At 42.7% G+C, this 18293-nt stretch overlaps 1 protein-coding gene across 2 annotated transcripts in view; it reads right to left on the bottom strand.

The window, feature by feature from the left end:
* LOC125905023 (transmembrane channel-like protein 3) overlaps positions 1-15905 on the bottom strand; it is a 223276-nt gene extending 207371 nt beyond the window's left edge. For both annotated transcript variants that reach the window (XM_049602785.1, XM_049602791.1), the window contains exons 1-2: positions 15674-15905; positions 12058-12204 (exon numbers count right to left, since the gene is read on the bottom strand). In XM_049602785.1, coding sequence (XP_049458742.1) covers positions 12058-12204; positions 15674-15795 — 269 coding nt within the window. In that variant the 5' untranslated portion in view covers positions 15796-15905. The remainder of the gene's footprint in view (positions 1-12057; positions 12205-15673) is intronic.
* Positions 15906-18293: the final 2388 nt, after the last annotated feature.

The following is an 18293-nucleotide window of genomic DNA, read 5'->3' as shown; positions in this document are numbered from 1 at the left end:
CCGACACAAGAAAATGCACAATCAAAACGGGTGAGTTTATTCACCATCACAAAAAAAAAAAAGAAATAATTTTTATAAATAAAGAAGCTTGTCTTCAGGGTGAGCCCAGGCCAAAACAATAAACAAAACAACCTATCTTTCCCCAAAGTACTAACTAAACCCTATGTGAAAGAAAAGAAACAAAAATACAATTACTAAACCTAACTCCCTAAACTAAACAAAAACAGGAGAAAACAGGTCAACATAAATGGCAGCTCACCCCTACTGCTTAGTGCTACGTGCAAATATTTACAAGTGACGTGCAAGTGACAATAAAACTGCTGCTTAGCGCTGCAACAGGTCGGCAGCAGACAAACTGTTCCCCGCTCGTAGCGGCAGAACACAAACAACATGCTCACAGTTCAAAAATAAGGCCCACCGCTCTCCAGTCAAAAAAAACACACAACAGCTCGCAAAGGCACAGGCAGGTTTGGTGTCGGGACGCGGAATAACGCTGCTGTCAAGATGACCCTCGAGCTTGATAGATGGCCGGGGTTTAAAAAGGCCAAGCCCCCGCGACAGCCAATCAGCAGCAGCCACGACCAGAGCCAAGCCCTCGCGACATCCAATCAGCAGCAGCCACGACCAGCCAGAACCCACCACTCAGGGAAGGAGACGGGAGCGGCACCTGGCACAGATCCTCAGAAAGAGAAGAGGTCTTACTCTCACATTAAAAAAAACAACATACATGCAATAAATGCCACAATATACGGCCGCAGCCATAACACCCCCCATCCTAAAGGAAACATTTAACCCCAAAAAATGTTTACTTCAAGGCTGGGCAGAAACACGGGAGAGAGCATCAGCCATAACATTTTCAGCACCTCTTTTATGCCTGATTTCCAGGTTGAAGACCTGTATCAGCAGTGACCAGCGCATCAGCCTTTGGTTGGAGTTCCGCATTTGCTGCAGAAACACAAGCGGGCTGTGGTCGGTGTATACAGCAACAGGGAGTGGACTGGAACCGACGTACACCTCAAAGTGTTGCAGGGCCAGCAGCAGCGAAAGGGCCTCTTTCTCGATGGTGCTGTAATTCACCTGACAGACATTGAATTTCTTCGAGAAATAGCACACAGGGTGATCAATACCTTGATGGTCCTCCTGTATGAGCACAGCACCGGCTCCACTGGCACTCGCATCCACCTCCAGCTTGAAGGCGGGAGAAATTAGGAGCCACCAGAACAGGGGTGCTGCAGAGAAGGGCTTTACAGGACTCAAAAGCATGTTGACAAGCAGCGGACCAGACAAAGGGTTTCTTGACACTGGTCAAACTGGTGAGAGGGGCAACAACATCAGAAAAGTTACGACAGAAACTGCGGTAATATCCAGCCATCCCCAGGAAGCGGCGGAGCTCACGCCGGGTTTGGGGCACTGGATACTCCAGGATGGACTGAATTTTGGCACCAACAGGGCGCACCTGACCTTGTCCCACCTGCTTTCCAAGGTAGGTGACCGTGGCTCTACCAAACTCACATTTGGCTAAATTCAGAGTAAGGGTAGCCTCCTTTAACCTCTGGAAAATCTCCTCCAGCGTCCGGAGGTGTTCAGACCACGTGTCTGAATAGGCCACAACATCATCAAGATACACTTCACAATTACTCACGTCAGCTAGGACGAGGTGCATCAGCCGCTGGAAGGTGGCAGGTGCATTGCGGAGTCCGAAGGGCATCACAGTATATTGGCAAAAACTGTCGGGGGTGACAAAAGCAGAGATTTCTGAAGCACGGGAGGTTAGCGGGACTTGCCAATAACCTTTTAACAAATCAAGTTTTGTAACAAAAGTTGCTGCACCAACCCTGTCCACACAGTCTTCCATTCTGGGCAGGGGATATGAGTCTGCTTTTGTTACACTGTTTACCTTTCGAAAATCACTGCAAAAACGAGGTGTTTTGTCAGGTTTGGGCACGAGCAGGCAAGGGGAACTCCACGCACTGGAGCTGGGAACTGCCAGATCATTCTCCAACAGATATTCAACTTCTTTTTTCATGAGTGAACGTTTTGTCGGGTTAACCCTGTAAGCATGTTGCTTGATGGGTGGGTGGCTGCCAACGTCAATGTCATGTGAAAGGACAGTGGTGCGGGATGGAGTGTCTGCAAACAAGGTGGGAAAACTGTTAATCAGACACACAATATCTGCTCGGGCCGGAGGATTTAAATGTTGCAACTGGGCTGGCAAATCTTTCAGCACCTCAGAATTTTGCAGTCGTGCACAGGGAGATGTGTGCTCATGCAAGCCATCACTTTCAGGAGTGTACAGAGAGGGTGACACAGCTGTGACAGAGGCTACAACAGAGGGCATGACAACGGAGGAGGTCACAGCAGCAGGCGTGGCAGGGAAGGAGGCAGCAGCGTCACCACGAGAAAAGTATGCTTTTAGCATATTCACATGACAAACTCTAGTTTTTCTCCGACGATCTGGAGTACTCAGAACATAATCAGTTTCACTCAATTTTTTTTCAACCACATATGGGCCACAAAACTTGGCCTGGAGGGCAGAACTGGGGATTGGTAGAAGGGCCAGCACCTTATCGCCAACCTGGAAATCTCTTTTCACAGACTTTTTGTCAAAGTTCTTCTTCATCTCCCCCTGAGATGCAGTTAACGCACTGCGTGCAACCTCACATGCCTTATGTAGCCTTTCTCTGAACTTGCTCACATAGTCGAGCACATTAGAAGTGGGGCTAGGGGTTTCAGACAAATACCTCTCCCTCAGCAAACGAAGTGGGCCGCGCACCGTGTGGCCGAACACCAGCTCTGCAGGGCTAAACCCAGTAGACTCCTGCACACTCTCTCGGGCAGCTAAAAGGAGAAACGGCAACCCCTCATCCCAGTCCTTCCCAGTTTCAAGGCAGTATTTCCTCATCATGGCCTTCAGCGTTTGATGGAAACGTTCAACTGCTCCCTGGGATTGTGGATGATATGCGCTAGACTTTTTGTGCTTGATGGACAGTGAGGCTAACACTTGGGCAAACAGCTTGGACATGAAATTGGTTCCCTGATCAGACTGAATGTATTTTGGCAAACCAAAAGTGGAGAAAAAACCAGTCACTGCTTTGATGACAGCCTTGGCTTTCAGTGTGCGCAGCGGGATGGCTTCTGGGTAGCGAGTGGCGACACACATTAAAGTTAACAAATACTGATGGCCAGACTTGGTTTTGGGGAGTGGACCCACACAATCAATTATGATATGCTCAAAAGGCTCTCCGAGCACAGGGATGGGCTGTAGAGGAGCAGGAGGAATGACCTGGTTGGGTTTTCCACTAAGCTGGCACACATGACAAGAGCAGCAAAACATTGTAACATCTCGCTTCAGGCCTGGCCAAAAGAAATATCGCAGAATGCGGTGGTATGTTTTTTTTATTCCTAAGTGGCCAGCAACATTGTCATGGGCAAGGCTAAGCACCTGAGAGCGGAAACACTGGGGTACAACTACCTGCTGAAATAAGTTCCACCCCAAATTACCAACAGCAGGAGGATGCCAATTGCGCATCAAAACGCCATCCACAACAGTGTACACACAGGGAATGTCAGAGGCTGGCGCAGCTGCAGCCGCCAAACATGTGACCAAACTCGGGTCAGTGTGCTGTGCTTGAATGAACGTGCTTCGGTCCACATCAAAAGTTAGCTCCGCCTCGGCAGCAGGTTATCTGGCACTGATAAACTCTTTTCAGGTTTTTCTGCAAGTGAGTCTGCGCCCCCAGGCTTATCATCCGGACACAGGAATGAATCAGACAAATTACACACATCATCGAATTTTCGAGCCTGTGCGCGCGTCACAACACAGGCAGGGAACACAGAGGTCGACCTGTCAGCAGTAGGAGACACAGACGGGCCACAATCACACACAGGATCATCAACTACTTCGGGCGTCGGAAAAACTTTCTTTCCTGCCAAATCGTTGCCAAGGAGAAGGTGCACACCGCGCACGGGCAAACAGGTGCGTGTGGCAATTACTACGGGACCCGTGACAAGGGGCGAGCTCAGGAACACAGCATGCATCGGTGCTTGCAACGGAATCATCCCCACCCCCCACATCAATACATCCGACCCACAGAAAGAACTACTGGAAGAAGGCAAAACACTGTGCAGCAACAGGGACTGATCGGCTCCTGTGTCATGCAGGATGGTGACCGGCACCTGAACTTTTTCATCTCCCGGGAGAGAGACTGTGCCCTTAGTAATGAACGGCTTATAACGCACAGGCACCTCATCTGCGTCCGCGTCAACGTCAGCCGGGTCAGGAGCAGCGACAGACTGAACAAAACCAACACTTTTTGGCTTCTTGGGACTTTGGTTATGCTCTTTTCGCTGGAGAACAGGGCAAGCAGCAATCAAATGTCCCGCCTCATGACAATAGAAACACTCACGAGTGCCGGGGGAAGCAGTGTTAGGACGTGGGGTGCTTTTGGACTGGGCTTTTGGAGTTTTAACAGTACCGGCATTGGGAACATGTTCGCGGCGGCCTGTTTTCTGGGAGACAGGATTTGAACTCCTCCAGCAGAAACAACTCACGGAGCTGAGTCAAAGTTTCCACTTTGCTCGCCGCACACCACTTATCCATCAGAGCAGTCTTTTCACGGGCAAACTCAACGTAAGTTTGGTTGGCAGATTTTTCACATGCTCTAAATTTTTGGCGATATGCCTCAGGAACTAATTCATAAGCCCTCAAAACAGTGGCCTTCACAGTGTCATAGTCCAGACTCTCTTCAATGGACAGGCTTGCGCACACTTGTGCTTTACCAATCAATTTACATTGCAGCAACAGACTCCACACAGTTTTTGGCCATCTCAAAGTGGAAGCGATGCGCTCAAAGGCGTTAAAGTAGGAATCTACTTCACTTTCCCTAAAGGTTGGTACCAGGGCAATATGTCTGCTCACGTCAAACTGATCAGAGGGCATGATGACTGGGGGCTGCACAGCCACCGGAGTGGAAGTAGCTGAGTGTGGCGTTCTATCAAGCTCCATGGCCCTTATGCGGAGATGCATAAGCTCAACCTCACAGCTCTTAGTTTGGAGCTCCACCTCACGCAGGCGGAGGGCCAGCTTAAGATCCGCCGTATCAACACCAGCCTGGATAAGCGCCATCGGGTCTATGCTGAGGTGAACGGAAGCAGGAGCCTCCGCCCCTGCCCCCACCCCACCACCGAGGGCTCTCGCCGCCGTGGCACTGGCAGACTCCTCTCCCACTACCACGCCTAACCCCTCAGGAACAACATCGACCTTCTCTGGCTTAGGCTTGGGAACAACGCCCCTCTCCACCAACCGCTCTGACAAGCAAGACTTTATTTCAGCTTTGCGGGCATGCAAAGGGACAGAAACGTTAAAGACATTTGCTATTAACAACAAATCCGCCTTTGTGCACCGATCCAGTTTTTCAAGAGCTGGACCCTGCGTAAACGCATCCACATCAAAGGACTGGGACATCCTACAACTCCACACACAAAGAAAAAACACGCCAACCAAGATCTCACAACACAACAGCCACAACCACCAGCCTGCCTGGCACACAAGCGACCTGGAGAGACGCCCGGACGAGCCCCCAATTTATGTTACGCACCCGTCTAGGGGCCGGGAAGTGTAACATAAAAATGAGCCGACACAAGAAAATGCACAATCAAAACGGGTGAGTTTATTCACCATCACACAAAAAAAAGAAATAATTTTTATAAATAAAGAAGCTTGTCTTCAGGGTGAGCCCAGGCCAAAACAATAAACAAAACAACCTATCTTTCCCCAAAGTACTAACTAAACCCTATGTGAAAGAAAAGAAACAAAAATACAATTACTAAACCTAACTCCCTAAACTAAACAAAAACAGGAGAAAACAGGTCAACATAAATGGCAGCTCACCCCTACTGCTTAGTGCTATGTGCAAATATTTACAAGTGACGTGCAAGTGACAATAAAACTGCTGCTTAGCGCTGCAACAGGTCGGCAGCAGACAAACTGTTCCCCGCTCGTAGCGGCAGAACACAAACAACACGCTCACAGTTCAAAAATAAGGCCCACCGCTCTCCAGTCAAAAAACACACACAACAGCTCGCAAAGGCACAGGCAGGTTTGGTGTCGGGACGCGGAATAACGCTGCTGTCAAGACGACCCTCGAGCTTGATAGATGGCCGGGGTTTAAAAAGGCCAAGCCCCCGCGACAGCCAATCAGCAGCAGCCACGACCAGAGCCAAGCCCTCGCGACATCCAATCAGCAGCAGCCACGACCAGCCAGAACCCACCACTCAGGGAAGGAGATGGGAGCGGCACCTGGCACAGATCCTCAGAAAGAGAAGAGGTCTTACTCTCACATTTAAAAAAAAACAACATACATGCAATAAATGCCACAATATACGGCCGCAGCCATAACATCAACACAAGCCTGGCCTTAATGCTAGTAACTTTAACTGGTACACACTACATTTTGAATCTGTCATCACTGTGCCACTTCAATATTATTCAGTTTGGATTATATTCAAAGTACAAACAAACTTTGGTACGTAAGGGTGACAATACTGCTAGCATCATTCTATAGGACTATTTAAACAAATACAACACAGACATCAATACAGTTGCTTGGTTTTATGGACTTGCAATCACATCCAGGTCATAAATGATAACATAGTTGTACTTTTTAATCCCAATTTTCATGAAGTGGATATTTGTTGAGGCTCACTGTTGCAAGACTATGTTATCCCAGTACAGGTCCACTTTGTCCATATACCTGCAACCCTTTCGCTCTTTTCAAATTGGCAGGAATGGCCCTGTGTCCACATAGCACCTTTTTCTGGCAGAAAGGCACTAGAAGGGCGCTGCAGAGCGCTGGGATGAAGCGTCTGTGCGCCCCAAAAAAAAAAAAACGCTCATGAGGGTTTTTGTTTCTATGACAACAATATCTTGACAATTCCTGCAGCCGCGCAGTTTTGCAGCATCTTGCAGCTCTTTGTTTTTTATCTATAGTTTGACATTTCTTTCACAATGAGCACCAACTGGAAGATGCTTGCGCTCATATTATGTTTGGATGAGCTTAATAGTGATGTCCCTGCTGTCACTGCTCAATCTGACAGACGTACATGTAGAGCAAGGAGGATGTGGGTGCATGACACTAACCGTCGGAGGCATCAATACGGTGAATACCATCGCCTCTTCCAAGAGCTGCGGTTAGATGGAGACCGGTTCCAGGCCTATTTTAGGTTAACCAAGGAGCAATTTGAGCTACTCCTCCAGAAGATTGGAAGCACCATCTCCAGAGCGCACACAACTTTCAGGGAGAGCATCAGTCCTGCAGAGAGTCTGTGCATCTGCCTACGGTGAGTCCACCTCCTACTCAGCTGTGGGGTAGGGACTTTGAACTCTGACCAATACCACCACCTACAGGTAGTAATACCAAAGTTTAAAACACTCTGTTCCAAGTAAAAGTGCAAAAGTATTAGCATTAAAATATACATTACCAAAAGTAAAAGTATTATTGCAGAATGGCCAATATCAGAATCATGTTCAGACTCATGTTTTATGTATTACATAACTGGTTTATAGTGATACATATACTGTGTTAATCTTTTAATGCTATAGCTGATGAAGTCATCATCATGTTTTATTAGTAGGATTTGTGTTAATGTACTTAGTAACTTTGCCACCACTGTATGGGTTAGAATTGATTACATGTGTGTTGCTGTAAAATCTCACAATTTATATATTGCTGGAAAAATAATTAATTTAACTAAGCTACTTGCTTTAGCAGCTGAATCTCTTGTGTTGAGGACGGTTCTAATCAGCTGCCATCAATCCTGAAAATATTTTGGCATGCAATGGTTGCATTATCCAGATTAAATGAAAATGATTTTTCCCATATGATAAAACAAAATACAATTTCTGTTAGAATTATGCATTCATTGAATTGAGTCAAATCCTGGCAGTGAGAATTAATTCTGATTAGAGTTCTTAAAAAAAGATGCTATGTGCTTAAACTGACAAAATAATTACAACATTTGTCTCACATTATAGGTTCCTTGCAACAAGGGACTCTTATAGAACGACAGCATTCAGCTATCGCGTGGGGCACTGCACAGTGGCACAGATAGTGAAAGATGTGTGTGAGGCGATATGGAGCTGCCTTCTGGAGACCTACATGCCTGGCAGAGAATTGCGGCAGATTTCAGTACCCTGTGGGCATTTCCAAATTGCTTAGGTGCTATTGATGGGAAACATGTCATTATCCAAGCCCCACCTTGCAGTGGTTCCCTTTTTTCAACTATAAGGTGACTTTCTCAATTGTTCTCCTTGCCGTGGTGGATGTCCACTACCGTTTCAGAGTGGTTGATGTTAGAGCATATGGGAGAAACAGTGATGGAGGAACGCTGCATGCCTCTGCATTTGGCAGGGCCCTACGCCAAGGTACATTAGACCTGCCTGAGGACACCCCTCTCCCTGGCGCAGAGGAACTGGGCCCTGTCCCCCGTGTCTTTGTGGCAGATGAGGCCTTCCCTTTGAGAAGAGACATGATGAGGCCCTATGCTGGGCGAACAGAGGGAGAGAAGCGTGTATTCAACTTCCGGCTTTCCCATGCCAGGAGAATGGTAGAGTGCCCCTTTGGCATCATGGCTGCTCAGTGGAGGCTGTATCGGAGTGCTCTTTGTGTGTCTCCAGAGGTTGCTGAGAGCGTTGTGAAAGCAACATGTATGCTGCACAATTTCATGAGGTGGGAAAATGGCGGATCTGTGTCAGTGACTACACCATCAGAAGAGCCTCTCCATGGTGCCCAGGACATCCGAAAGGTTGGAAGCAACAATGCCACCGAGAGGCCATTGCTGTCAGGGAAACGTTTTCAAGATATTTCACATCGACAGGACAGGTGCCATGGCAGAATGGAATCATCTGAGGACCTCCCACCCATCTATCCTCCTCCAACCACAAACAAGTCTACCAAGTAATAGTAGTAGTAGTAGTAGTAGTAGTAGTAGTAGTTGTAGTAGCAGCAGCAGCAGCGGTGGTAGTAGTAGTAGTAGTTCTAGTAGTAGTATGCAAATCAAATTTTTGTTTTTAAATGATGAATAAATGTTTTTAATACCTTCATCTTGTTATTTTTCATTTCAAATAACAACTCAGAGCTTAAGGAGCCATGAACAGAAAAAGTTTCAACAAATGACTTGACCAGGCTGACAGTGCAGTCACTTATTTAATGAATATTCATGTGTTGAACAGTTGAATTGATTATTAATTTGAAAATAAAATAAAACTGATTATCAAAACTGTAAGAATTACATATTTACAGATTATGATATATTGAGCTGATTGTTAAAACTGTAAGAACTACATATTTACAGATTATGATATATTGAGCTGATTGTTAAAACTGTAAGAATTACATAATTACAGATTATGATATATTGAGCTGATTGTTAAAACTTTAAGAATTACATATTTACAGACAAGTGAAATGTTGATTCTGTTGCTCAGAATTGCCTAATTTTCACCAAAAACCATTGCTGCGCAGCATCTATTATTTGAATTTGGTTTTGTCGTTTTCCATTTTTTCATTTTTTAGTTTTAAACCAAAAAGGAAAAAACGGGAAAACCATGGTATTTCCGTTTTTCTGTTTTTGGTGTAACAAGAAAAAACGAACTGCCTGAAGGTACCCTGACCCACATTCACCTATTCACATACAAACCCATTCATACGCTGGTGGTCGAGATTACCGTACAAAGTGCCACCTACTCAACAGTTCAACACACACACACACACACACACACACACAGTCACACACAGTCACACACCAGCATGACAATGTGAGGTTCAGTATCTAGCCTAAGGATACATCAACATGCAGACTTTACTCTTGAATGCATTATACTGTGTACTGAATACTATGGCTTTAACATAGTTACATCATAGTGCAATCCAGTACTAAAACCCATGCTCTTTTAAAACCAGTCATAGCAGACTGGCCTCATGAAAGAAATGGTCTACTGTGATACTGTAGTTCTACAGTCCATAGTCTAACCAGTTTATCCTGTCACAGCACTGGGGACAATATTAGAGGGCTATAACCCATGAATAAATCAATGGGCACTCAACATGCACTTTACACACTCACCAATAGACAGCAACAGTCATTTTTTACAATTGTGTAATACCTATGGCTTTATTTTATTTTATAATGATTTGCTGGGGTGATGCAAGCCATCAGAGTCATAATTCGGAGTAACTCTAGGGGAAAATTTGTCAGATAATCCGGGTAAAAATTGCTGATTTGTGACGTGAAATATGAGCTGTTATTGCAGTGGGAGTAATCACAAACATTCAGCCTCAGATTTAAGAGGGTGTTAAAACGCCGACTTGCATCCCATCCCTGATGATGGTAATAAAACCTCTGCAGTAATAACACAGTGCCCATATAAAACCTGTTATCATGGCACACACTCAGCACATCTTTGAAGCTCTCTATCTACTGACACAGCCTAGGTGTATATCTGCTGGTCTGATTACATTAAGTCCCGTGTTAGAGCACAGACCTCATGGGTTTTGTGTTTGATGACAACAGGGGATGAGCTTCTTTACAAATGGGGACCCCCACAGGGTACATGAGGCATTTGGAAACAGGGCATAATGTTAGTAGCTTTAAGTTTACATTTCACATGAACCATTACACAGAGGTGTCTGTAAAAATGGTCATGTCGTACCGAAAAAGTATATTTAAAAAAAAAAAAAAGAAAACAGTTCAAATCCTGCCGTGTAACATTCACAAAAACATTCCAGACAAATGTTTCATACAAATGACCACAGACTTATATATTTCTACGTTTTCTGCCCTAATCTCTGATCAAGCCCTGTGACTGCACGTAGGTGTAAGAAGTTAAATAGGAGGAACAAATCAATGAATAAGCCAATATGGACACAAATAATTCTTGGGTGAACCTCCTAGTTTCTAACAGAGTTGGGATGCAGCTGCAGAGGCTCTACAACCAACCTCAAAATTACATTGATTTACTACTAATCTGCAAAAGCAAATACATTTTGAGAGAGACGTAATACAGCTCAGATTATGTTTTCTATTAACATGATGAGGACATTTTTCTTAAGGAATGTATCTGTGAAACATTAACCGACAGCATAATTTGCTTTTCCACAATATCCACATGTGGAGACTAAAGCATGGAGACTAAAGCATGATGAACATTCATATAGTTATGCTTAGGCCCAAAGCACCTGTTACGTTGGGAGGAGATATGTATTGAAAAAGTCAACAGTGACTTTTGTCAGGGGAGGCAAGAGGCAGGATGTTTTGAACCAAAATGACCATGTTTCCATAACCAAAGTGCATTTGTCGCCTAAACTGAACCTAATGCAGGACTCATGTGGATGCAAACCCTGGTCTTAGAGTCCAGTTTTTGTTCACCAACAGCACTTTTGTTTACTGGAAAAAAACTGCTGTCGGTGAACATATTAAAAGACAGCTATTGCTTTTTTACAGATACATTTGGCAAAATATGGAGGTAGGAGGTACAATAAGAACAGAGATTAGTTAGATCAGTAGCAGTTTGTTTCTTTAAATCTTAGTCCAATATGTTTTCATTCCATGTTGTCACATATTGCCACTTTGGCTACGTTACAAAATGACGCCACCCGGTGGCAGATGATACAGCTGTGAAAGTGGCTATTGGCATTAGTATCTGACAGCAAAATCACTGACAAAGCGGTGTTATTTGACGACTTTGTAATGAGAACAGGCTGCTTATTCAAGTGTTCAGAGCGCTTTGTTGATCAATGGATCTAATCTTATCTTATCATGGATCAATGCATTAATAAATATTTTAGTAACACAGCAGGACACCCAGTCATCATGTATACCTCTTGAGGTTTTGGCACACTCATTTTCAATTCAATGACATATTTGTTTTCAAGCTCTTAAGAAAAGTAGCAAGTATAGAGAGTGTGTGTTTATGGGTGTGTATAAGAGCAGATGATGGACTAAGAGTAAACTATCACTCCACATATCCAGAGAGACTAATCACTCTTTGGGGTACTTTACTTTAGGACTTTGAGCTTGCGTCTCATTGGCCAGGGTCTGGTCCGAATATTGGCTATGATCTCCTTCTGGTACTGAATGTTCTGGAACATCTCCTCTGGGTCATTGCTGTCCACGTGCTCATCCTCTTTATCTTCATCATCTGAGGAGCTGCAGGAGTAGACACAGGGGCAGAATGAAAAAGGTCTCTGTCTCTTAGCATCATGACAAAAATAAAAGTTAAGAATGTCATTTTTGGAATGGTATGAAAATGTTTTGGGCTTGGAGGGGGGGCTGACCCTTATGGTTCACTAAATTAGACTAAATAAAACATTATATTAAAGGAATACTTTACCTGCAAAATGTCTGTAAATCAATTAGTCATGTCATATTACCTCAGAGGAAAACTTTGTTGTTTGAGTTATTTTATCTACGTAACTTGATGTATTCAACCTATGTCAGGTGAAATATATGACGTTACTTTATATTAGTAACACACACCTGTTTTGACTCAAACTGTGATCTTTTTTCTAAATTTAACCAAATACTTTTGTTGCCTAAATTCAAAAACAAAGTAAACCTACTTTGGTTTAGGTTTATTTTGAAAGGAGACTGTATGCATGTAATGAGCAGACACTGTAAAAATGACACTATGTATCCTACTATCAGAAATTTACATGCCATCCTCAGTGTCCAAACTGATGCTTAAGGGCTAGGTAGAGTGTCATAGTTTGACATGCAGGGGGACTGACCAAGCCTTGGTATTTGACTAGTTGGTAATGTGAATGTCTTGTAAAAGTACGTCTGAATTAGATCAGATGTTGTGGCGTGGAATATATGAGATCAGTTGACTATGGGTTTGCTGACGATCAAACCTATAATATGATACCTGAGTGAAAATATCAGCTGTGTAAGATACTCAGAGGAAACTGTTTCCCTGGGACAGCTGCCCCAAGCAGTGCAATTATAAATAGTGATAATTAAAAAAAAACCCACATAATTCCTGTCTGTAAAATGTTGAATTCAGTGTGCACTGACTGGGCCTTATTTATAAGACAAAAACATGAAAGATAAGTGGGTGTACAGTCATCTCCACACATTTATCAATGTGGACATGAGCAGAGGCGACAATCAGATATGATGTCAGGACTATTCATGTACAAGTTGTACAATTCAAGTTGTAGTCAGGGTGGACTGGTAGTGCAGCATAGTAAATCTGGCTGAGTCAGAGAATTGTTTTTAGTATTTGGAAGCACATATTAATTACTTAAAATGGACTGGCTCTGTGGGGCTGGCTCTGTGGGCTAACTCTATGGGACTGGCTGTGGGACTGGCTCTGTGTGGCTGGCTCAGTGGGGATGGCTTTGTGGGGCTGGCTCTGTGGACAACAATGGCACCCAATTGTAATTCATCTGAAATTTAAAAAAAAATAAAATTAAAAAAAAACATTGACAAGCCAAGTAATGTTTATATCATTTATCATTAAAACATTCTGAAAAAGAAATGATTAAACCATTTAACAGTGTCATTATTTAAACACTAGTGGCCTAGGCGATTCCATTTTTACTGATGTCCAGCTCAGAAGCAGGTGGTGCGTCTCCTCCACCACCTGTTATGCCAGAAATGGAAGCGGAGCGGAGCGGAGCCTAACGCTCCTCGGTCTGGGTTCATTATAAGCTTTAAATGAATACAATAATAACAATCATATTGCATGATATATTGATGAATATTATTAATATACGTAGGCTTAAGGTCAGTACATATCTACATGTAAAAATTTTCAACTTCAGCTTGAGTTTGACTGTCCACTGCAACACTGTGGACTGCAGCAGTGATTTCTTTCCATTTCCTTTGATGCCACTTTTCAGGTTGCCAAATAGAACCATTGGGTTAAAATGGACCTGGGACATCAGCATTTCCATTTCCAGCTGAGAGAAGTTTCTCTTCTCCATGCTGTAAACTCTAGGGACAACTCCCTTAAACCAAGAATGTATTTTGATGGGATATTCAAATGATGATTGTTTTAAGTGGCTGCATTTATCAATGCCCAATCATTCCTATGCTGTGACTGGTGAGATAAGAATGTTTCATATGAATCACATGTAAACCCTGTCCTTAGATGTCTGTGCTCGGATCTGTACTGGTTTGTATATTAGATAATAAATGAGGGGCATTATTTGTATGTCTTACAACATGCCAGAAGGAATCTTTACAACAGCTAATGGATTTTAATGCTAATGGATTTTGACGAGAAAAGTAAAGATTGGTTATCGTTTGCATCAGAGCAAAATGCACCTCCATAGCTCGTATGCACACAAAAGCAATTTTAATGATGATTTTCAAGGCTGAAATAAATTATAACCTTCTCCTTTGTCTGATGGCTCAGACCTCAACATTTAAACATTTAAATAAAGCTGCGTGCTTTATATGCAAGAGAAAAAAGGTGAGTCATAAATGGAGAATAAATTCATATGTTCAAATGTGGACAGCATTTCAATTAAAAGGAAGATTCGGATCACTGTGAAAGGAACAGTCAGAATCTCCCACCCCCACTTTTTGCACAGTTTTGCATTTTGTCTCCTCACTATTACATTTATCAAATTTGGTTTCATTTATTTGTTAGTCATTACAGTCTCTCACAGTGGCTAATTTTTAATAGGTCAAAAAAATTCAGAGAAATAGATGATTAACGATGGTAAGGGCATGCTCCAACTGCTGGCAAACTCAATGAGCTTTGGTAAAAGGTAATGCCTTTCCTAACTGCTAGTAGCACTGATCAATATACAATATGCATGCCGGTGTATACATTTCATAATGGGAATTCCAACTGTCCTATCTAGTAATGTCTAACAAACAAATTTGAGGAATAATTTATACCCTTGTGCATGCACAATAATGAATGACAGCAAATGAGCTCCTTTATCACAAAACTATTTTAAAAATTTAAGCAAATGGCTATGTTATACGTGGAGTGATGATTGTGCTCAGTTTTTAACTATATTCATGCAAATACAGTACATTCCTATATGTACATCTTTATAGCAAACACTGAATTCCAAACTGATCAATATATCACATTAAAAAGCACATGCCCCAGGCACAGCAGTGTCAATCCTTAATTAATAATTGCAATAGATAGTTGTAAATAACCACTCATCTTTAAAATGACAATTACCATAACAGATAACTCATCAATATATCTACCATGTTTATTCAAAGAGTCTAATTTTTCAATTCATGAGCTCAGACTAAATTTACAAAGCAGACCAACAGGCCATTATGTTGTCCCTTTGTTATAGTGTTATTTACCTGCCTTTTGTTTGAGTGTTTTGTTTGAGTGTCCTTTGTTTGAGTATTTTGTTTAAGTGCCTGTTTCTGTGCGTATTCTTTTGTAAAGCATCTTTGAGTACCAAGGAAAGCGGTATATAAAACCTATTATTGTGGCAGTCAGTGGTAACACAGCATACAGGAAACTCTGTAGTTTTCCCTGATGATTAGATTTAGTAAATGACTAATTGTATAACCTAAAGGATGTCATTTAGGCTAAGAGAGGTGAAAGACAGAGAGAAAAGCAGAAAGGCTTCCAGGAAATTCTGATAAAAGTAAGAGTGATGAGATGAAATAAAGTGAGCAGACTCACCCCTGCTGGTGGTTTTGGTAGGCTGAATAAATCCTTCTAGAGTTCTTCCTGATACTTCTGTGTCTTTTGGCTGCAGATGGAGTCCTGCTACTGCCAACCAACGGTTCAGACACTGCACTCATGCTGTCTCTGCTCACAGTGTGTACGCAAAAATTAGTGTGTGCAGATCAGTGTGTGAGCACACACTACATGCCACTCCTGACTGGACTGGTTTATTTGTAGTGAAGCTACCTGCTGCTCTGGACCCTCAGTGGAGCATCACACACACATTACAGCAGGACAGACTGAAACGCACCCACTCATCTGTCCAATCACAGCCATACAGACTGCTTAAAGGGACAGCACCACACAGGCCAGACAACTTGTTTAACTACTACTTATTTACTCAAACTCACCAAGTGTACTGTTGTGTATTACAGGGAGAAAAAAATATTAAAGTATGATTTCATGAGAAACAAAAATAGATAAAATTCTAATGTGAAAATGAACAAATAATAATAATAATAATAATAATAATAATAATAATAATAGGGGAAAGCGGGGTAATATGAGCCAGGTTTTACTCATGTTGTCCTCTCGGAAAGTAAGTGTAAGACAGAAGAACAATGAAAACATTTACCCTTATTTAAAGATGAAATTGAAATTATAAAGATGCATCTATGACGAAGGGCCATGAAAATATGACTTCAGAAAAAAAAGTGTTACTGTGGCCCCACGTTAGCGGTAAGTGGATCTGAGTCAGTGGGTAAGATGAGCCATCTGCCTTTTTAAGCATAACTCAAAAAAATATATTACCTTTTTAAAAATGTTATTTCATAATACATTTTCCTTTTATGGGCAGCACGGTGGTGTGGTGGTTAGCACTCTCGCCTCACAGCAAGAGGGTTGCCGGTTCGATCCCGGGCGTGGGAGCCCTTTTGTGTGGAGTTTGCATGTTCTCCCCGTGTCAGCGTGGGTTCTCTCCGGGCACTCCGGCTTCCTCCCACAGTCCAAAGACATGCAGATTGGGGACTAGGTTAATTGGAGACTCTAAATTGTTCGTAGGTGTGAATGTGAGCGTGAATGGTTGTTTGTCTCTATGTGTCAGCCCTGCGATAGTCTGGCGACCTGTCCAGGGTGTACCCTGCCTCTCGCCCGATGTAGCTGGGATAGGCTCCAGCCCCCCCATGACCCTCAAGAGGATGAAGCGGTTAGAAGATGAATGAATGAATGAATGAATGAATGAATTTTCCTTTTACAAATAATCTCATTTTTTTTCCTCAATGCTAACTGAAACACCATAAAACCAACCAAATAGTTTAATGTTCCACATATTTTAATGTTTGCTTTTGGTGAAACAATTGTAAAAAAAAAAAAAAAAAAAAAAAAAAAAAAAAAAATCTGTTAAATGGGGTTTACCTGGGCTAAATAAAGAATAAATAAAAATAAAATAAATAAATAAGTGTAAATTTAAAGGACAGCCAGCATAGTTTTGAGAAGCAAAAAATAATAATCCTCACAAAACTGTTCATGGAATCATGTTCCATATAATAAAACAAGTAAGTGTTAAGGCTGTTTCACACAGAGCAGGCAAAGCGCTCTGCCGCCGAGCTGAGCGGCACGCAAGAGGTCACCTGCCGCCTGCGCTTGAATTGAACATTTTTTAATTTGTCCGCAAAGCGCTGTGACGACACCTCAGCACGTCCAGTAGCAGAAAATGTGGTGGAGTGTGAAAAAAAAATTGGCAGAAAAATTCAGATCAACAGCAAGATGGAGGAGAAAATAATTATGGAACAGCAAGATGGAGGAGAAAATAATTATGGCTGTGTCCCTCTGTTCCTGAAGTAGACCTGGAAGCGGTCATCATGGAGCTGTAACTCCTGAACGAGCCTGTACTCCCCCAAATCCTGTCTTGCCATGAGGATTTCATGGACCCATACCCTTCTTGCTGCTGCTGCTCGCCTCCTCCTCCTCCTCCTCCTCAGAAGAAGAAGAAGAAGAAGAAGAAGAAGAAAAACTAAAGCCAGGGCTTTTTGTTGAAGCAGGGACAGATACATGATGAAATCTGGGGTGTCAGACCGGAAAAGGGTTTTCAGATAGCTTCAGACACCACACACACACTGCACAGACATTACAAACCCCTCCCCTCAGGTCTAAGGTACAGATCTCTTGCTTTCAAAACAAAGAGAGCCATGTCCAGCTTTGTACCCTCATCCATCAGACTAATGAATAACAGCTGATTTGATCTGATATGTATGCTTGTGGGTGTGTGTGTTTGTTCTTCTCTCCTTTTGACATTTGTATTTGTATTTTTAAATTTTTAACATTTGTATTTATCTATTTGTATTTATTTTGTTTAATATGCACTGTCGCTCTTCACAGACAAAGTTCCTAATGGAAAAATAAAGTTCTTGGTATTGAATTGAATTGAATTGAAAAGGGCGCCAGACCGGAACCGGAATACTTTTTGGTCGCTTAGCAACTTGTGCCAAATACACTGAACAAAAATATAAATGCAACACTTTTGTTTTTGCTCCCATTTTTCATGAGCTGAACTCAAAGATTTAAAACATTTTCTATACACACAAAAGACCATTTCCCTCAAATATTGTTCACAAATCTGTCTAAATCTGTGTTAGTG

This window comes from Epinephelus fuscoguttatus, linkage group LG2 (genome assembly GCF_011397635.1).
Source record: "Epinephelus fuscoguttatus linkage group LG2, E.fuscoguttatus.final_Chr_v1".
NCBI lineage: Eukaryota > Metazoa > Chordata > Actinopteri > Perciformes > Serranidae > Epinephelus > Epinephelus fuscoguttatus.
Note: the sequence above shows the minus strand (reverse complement) of the source record. Positions and strands in the feature narration are given on the sequence as shown.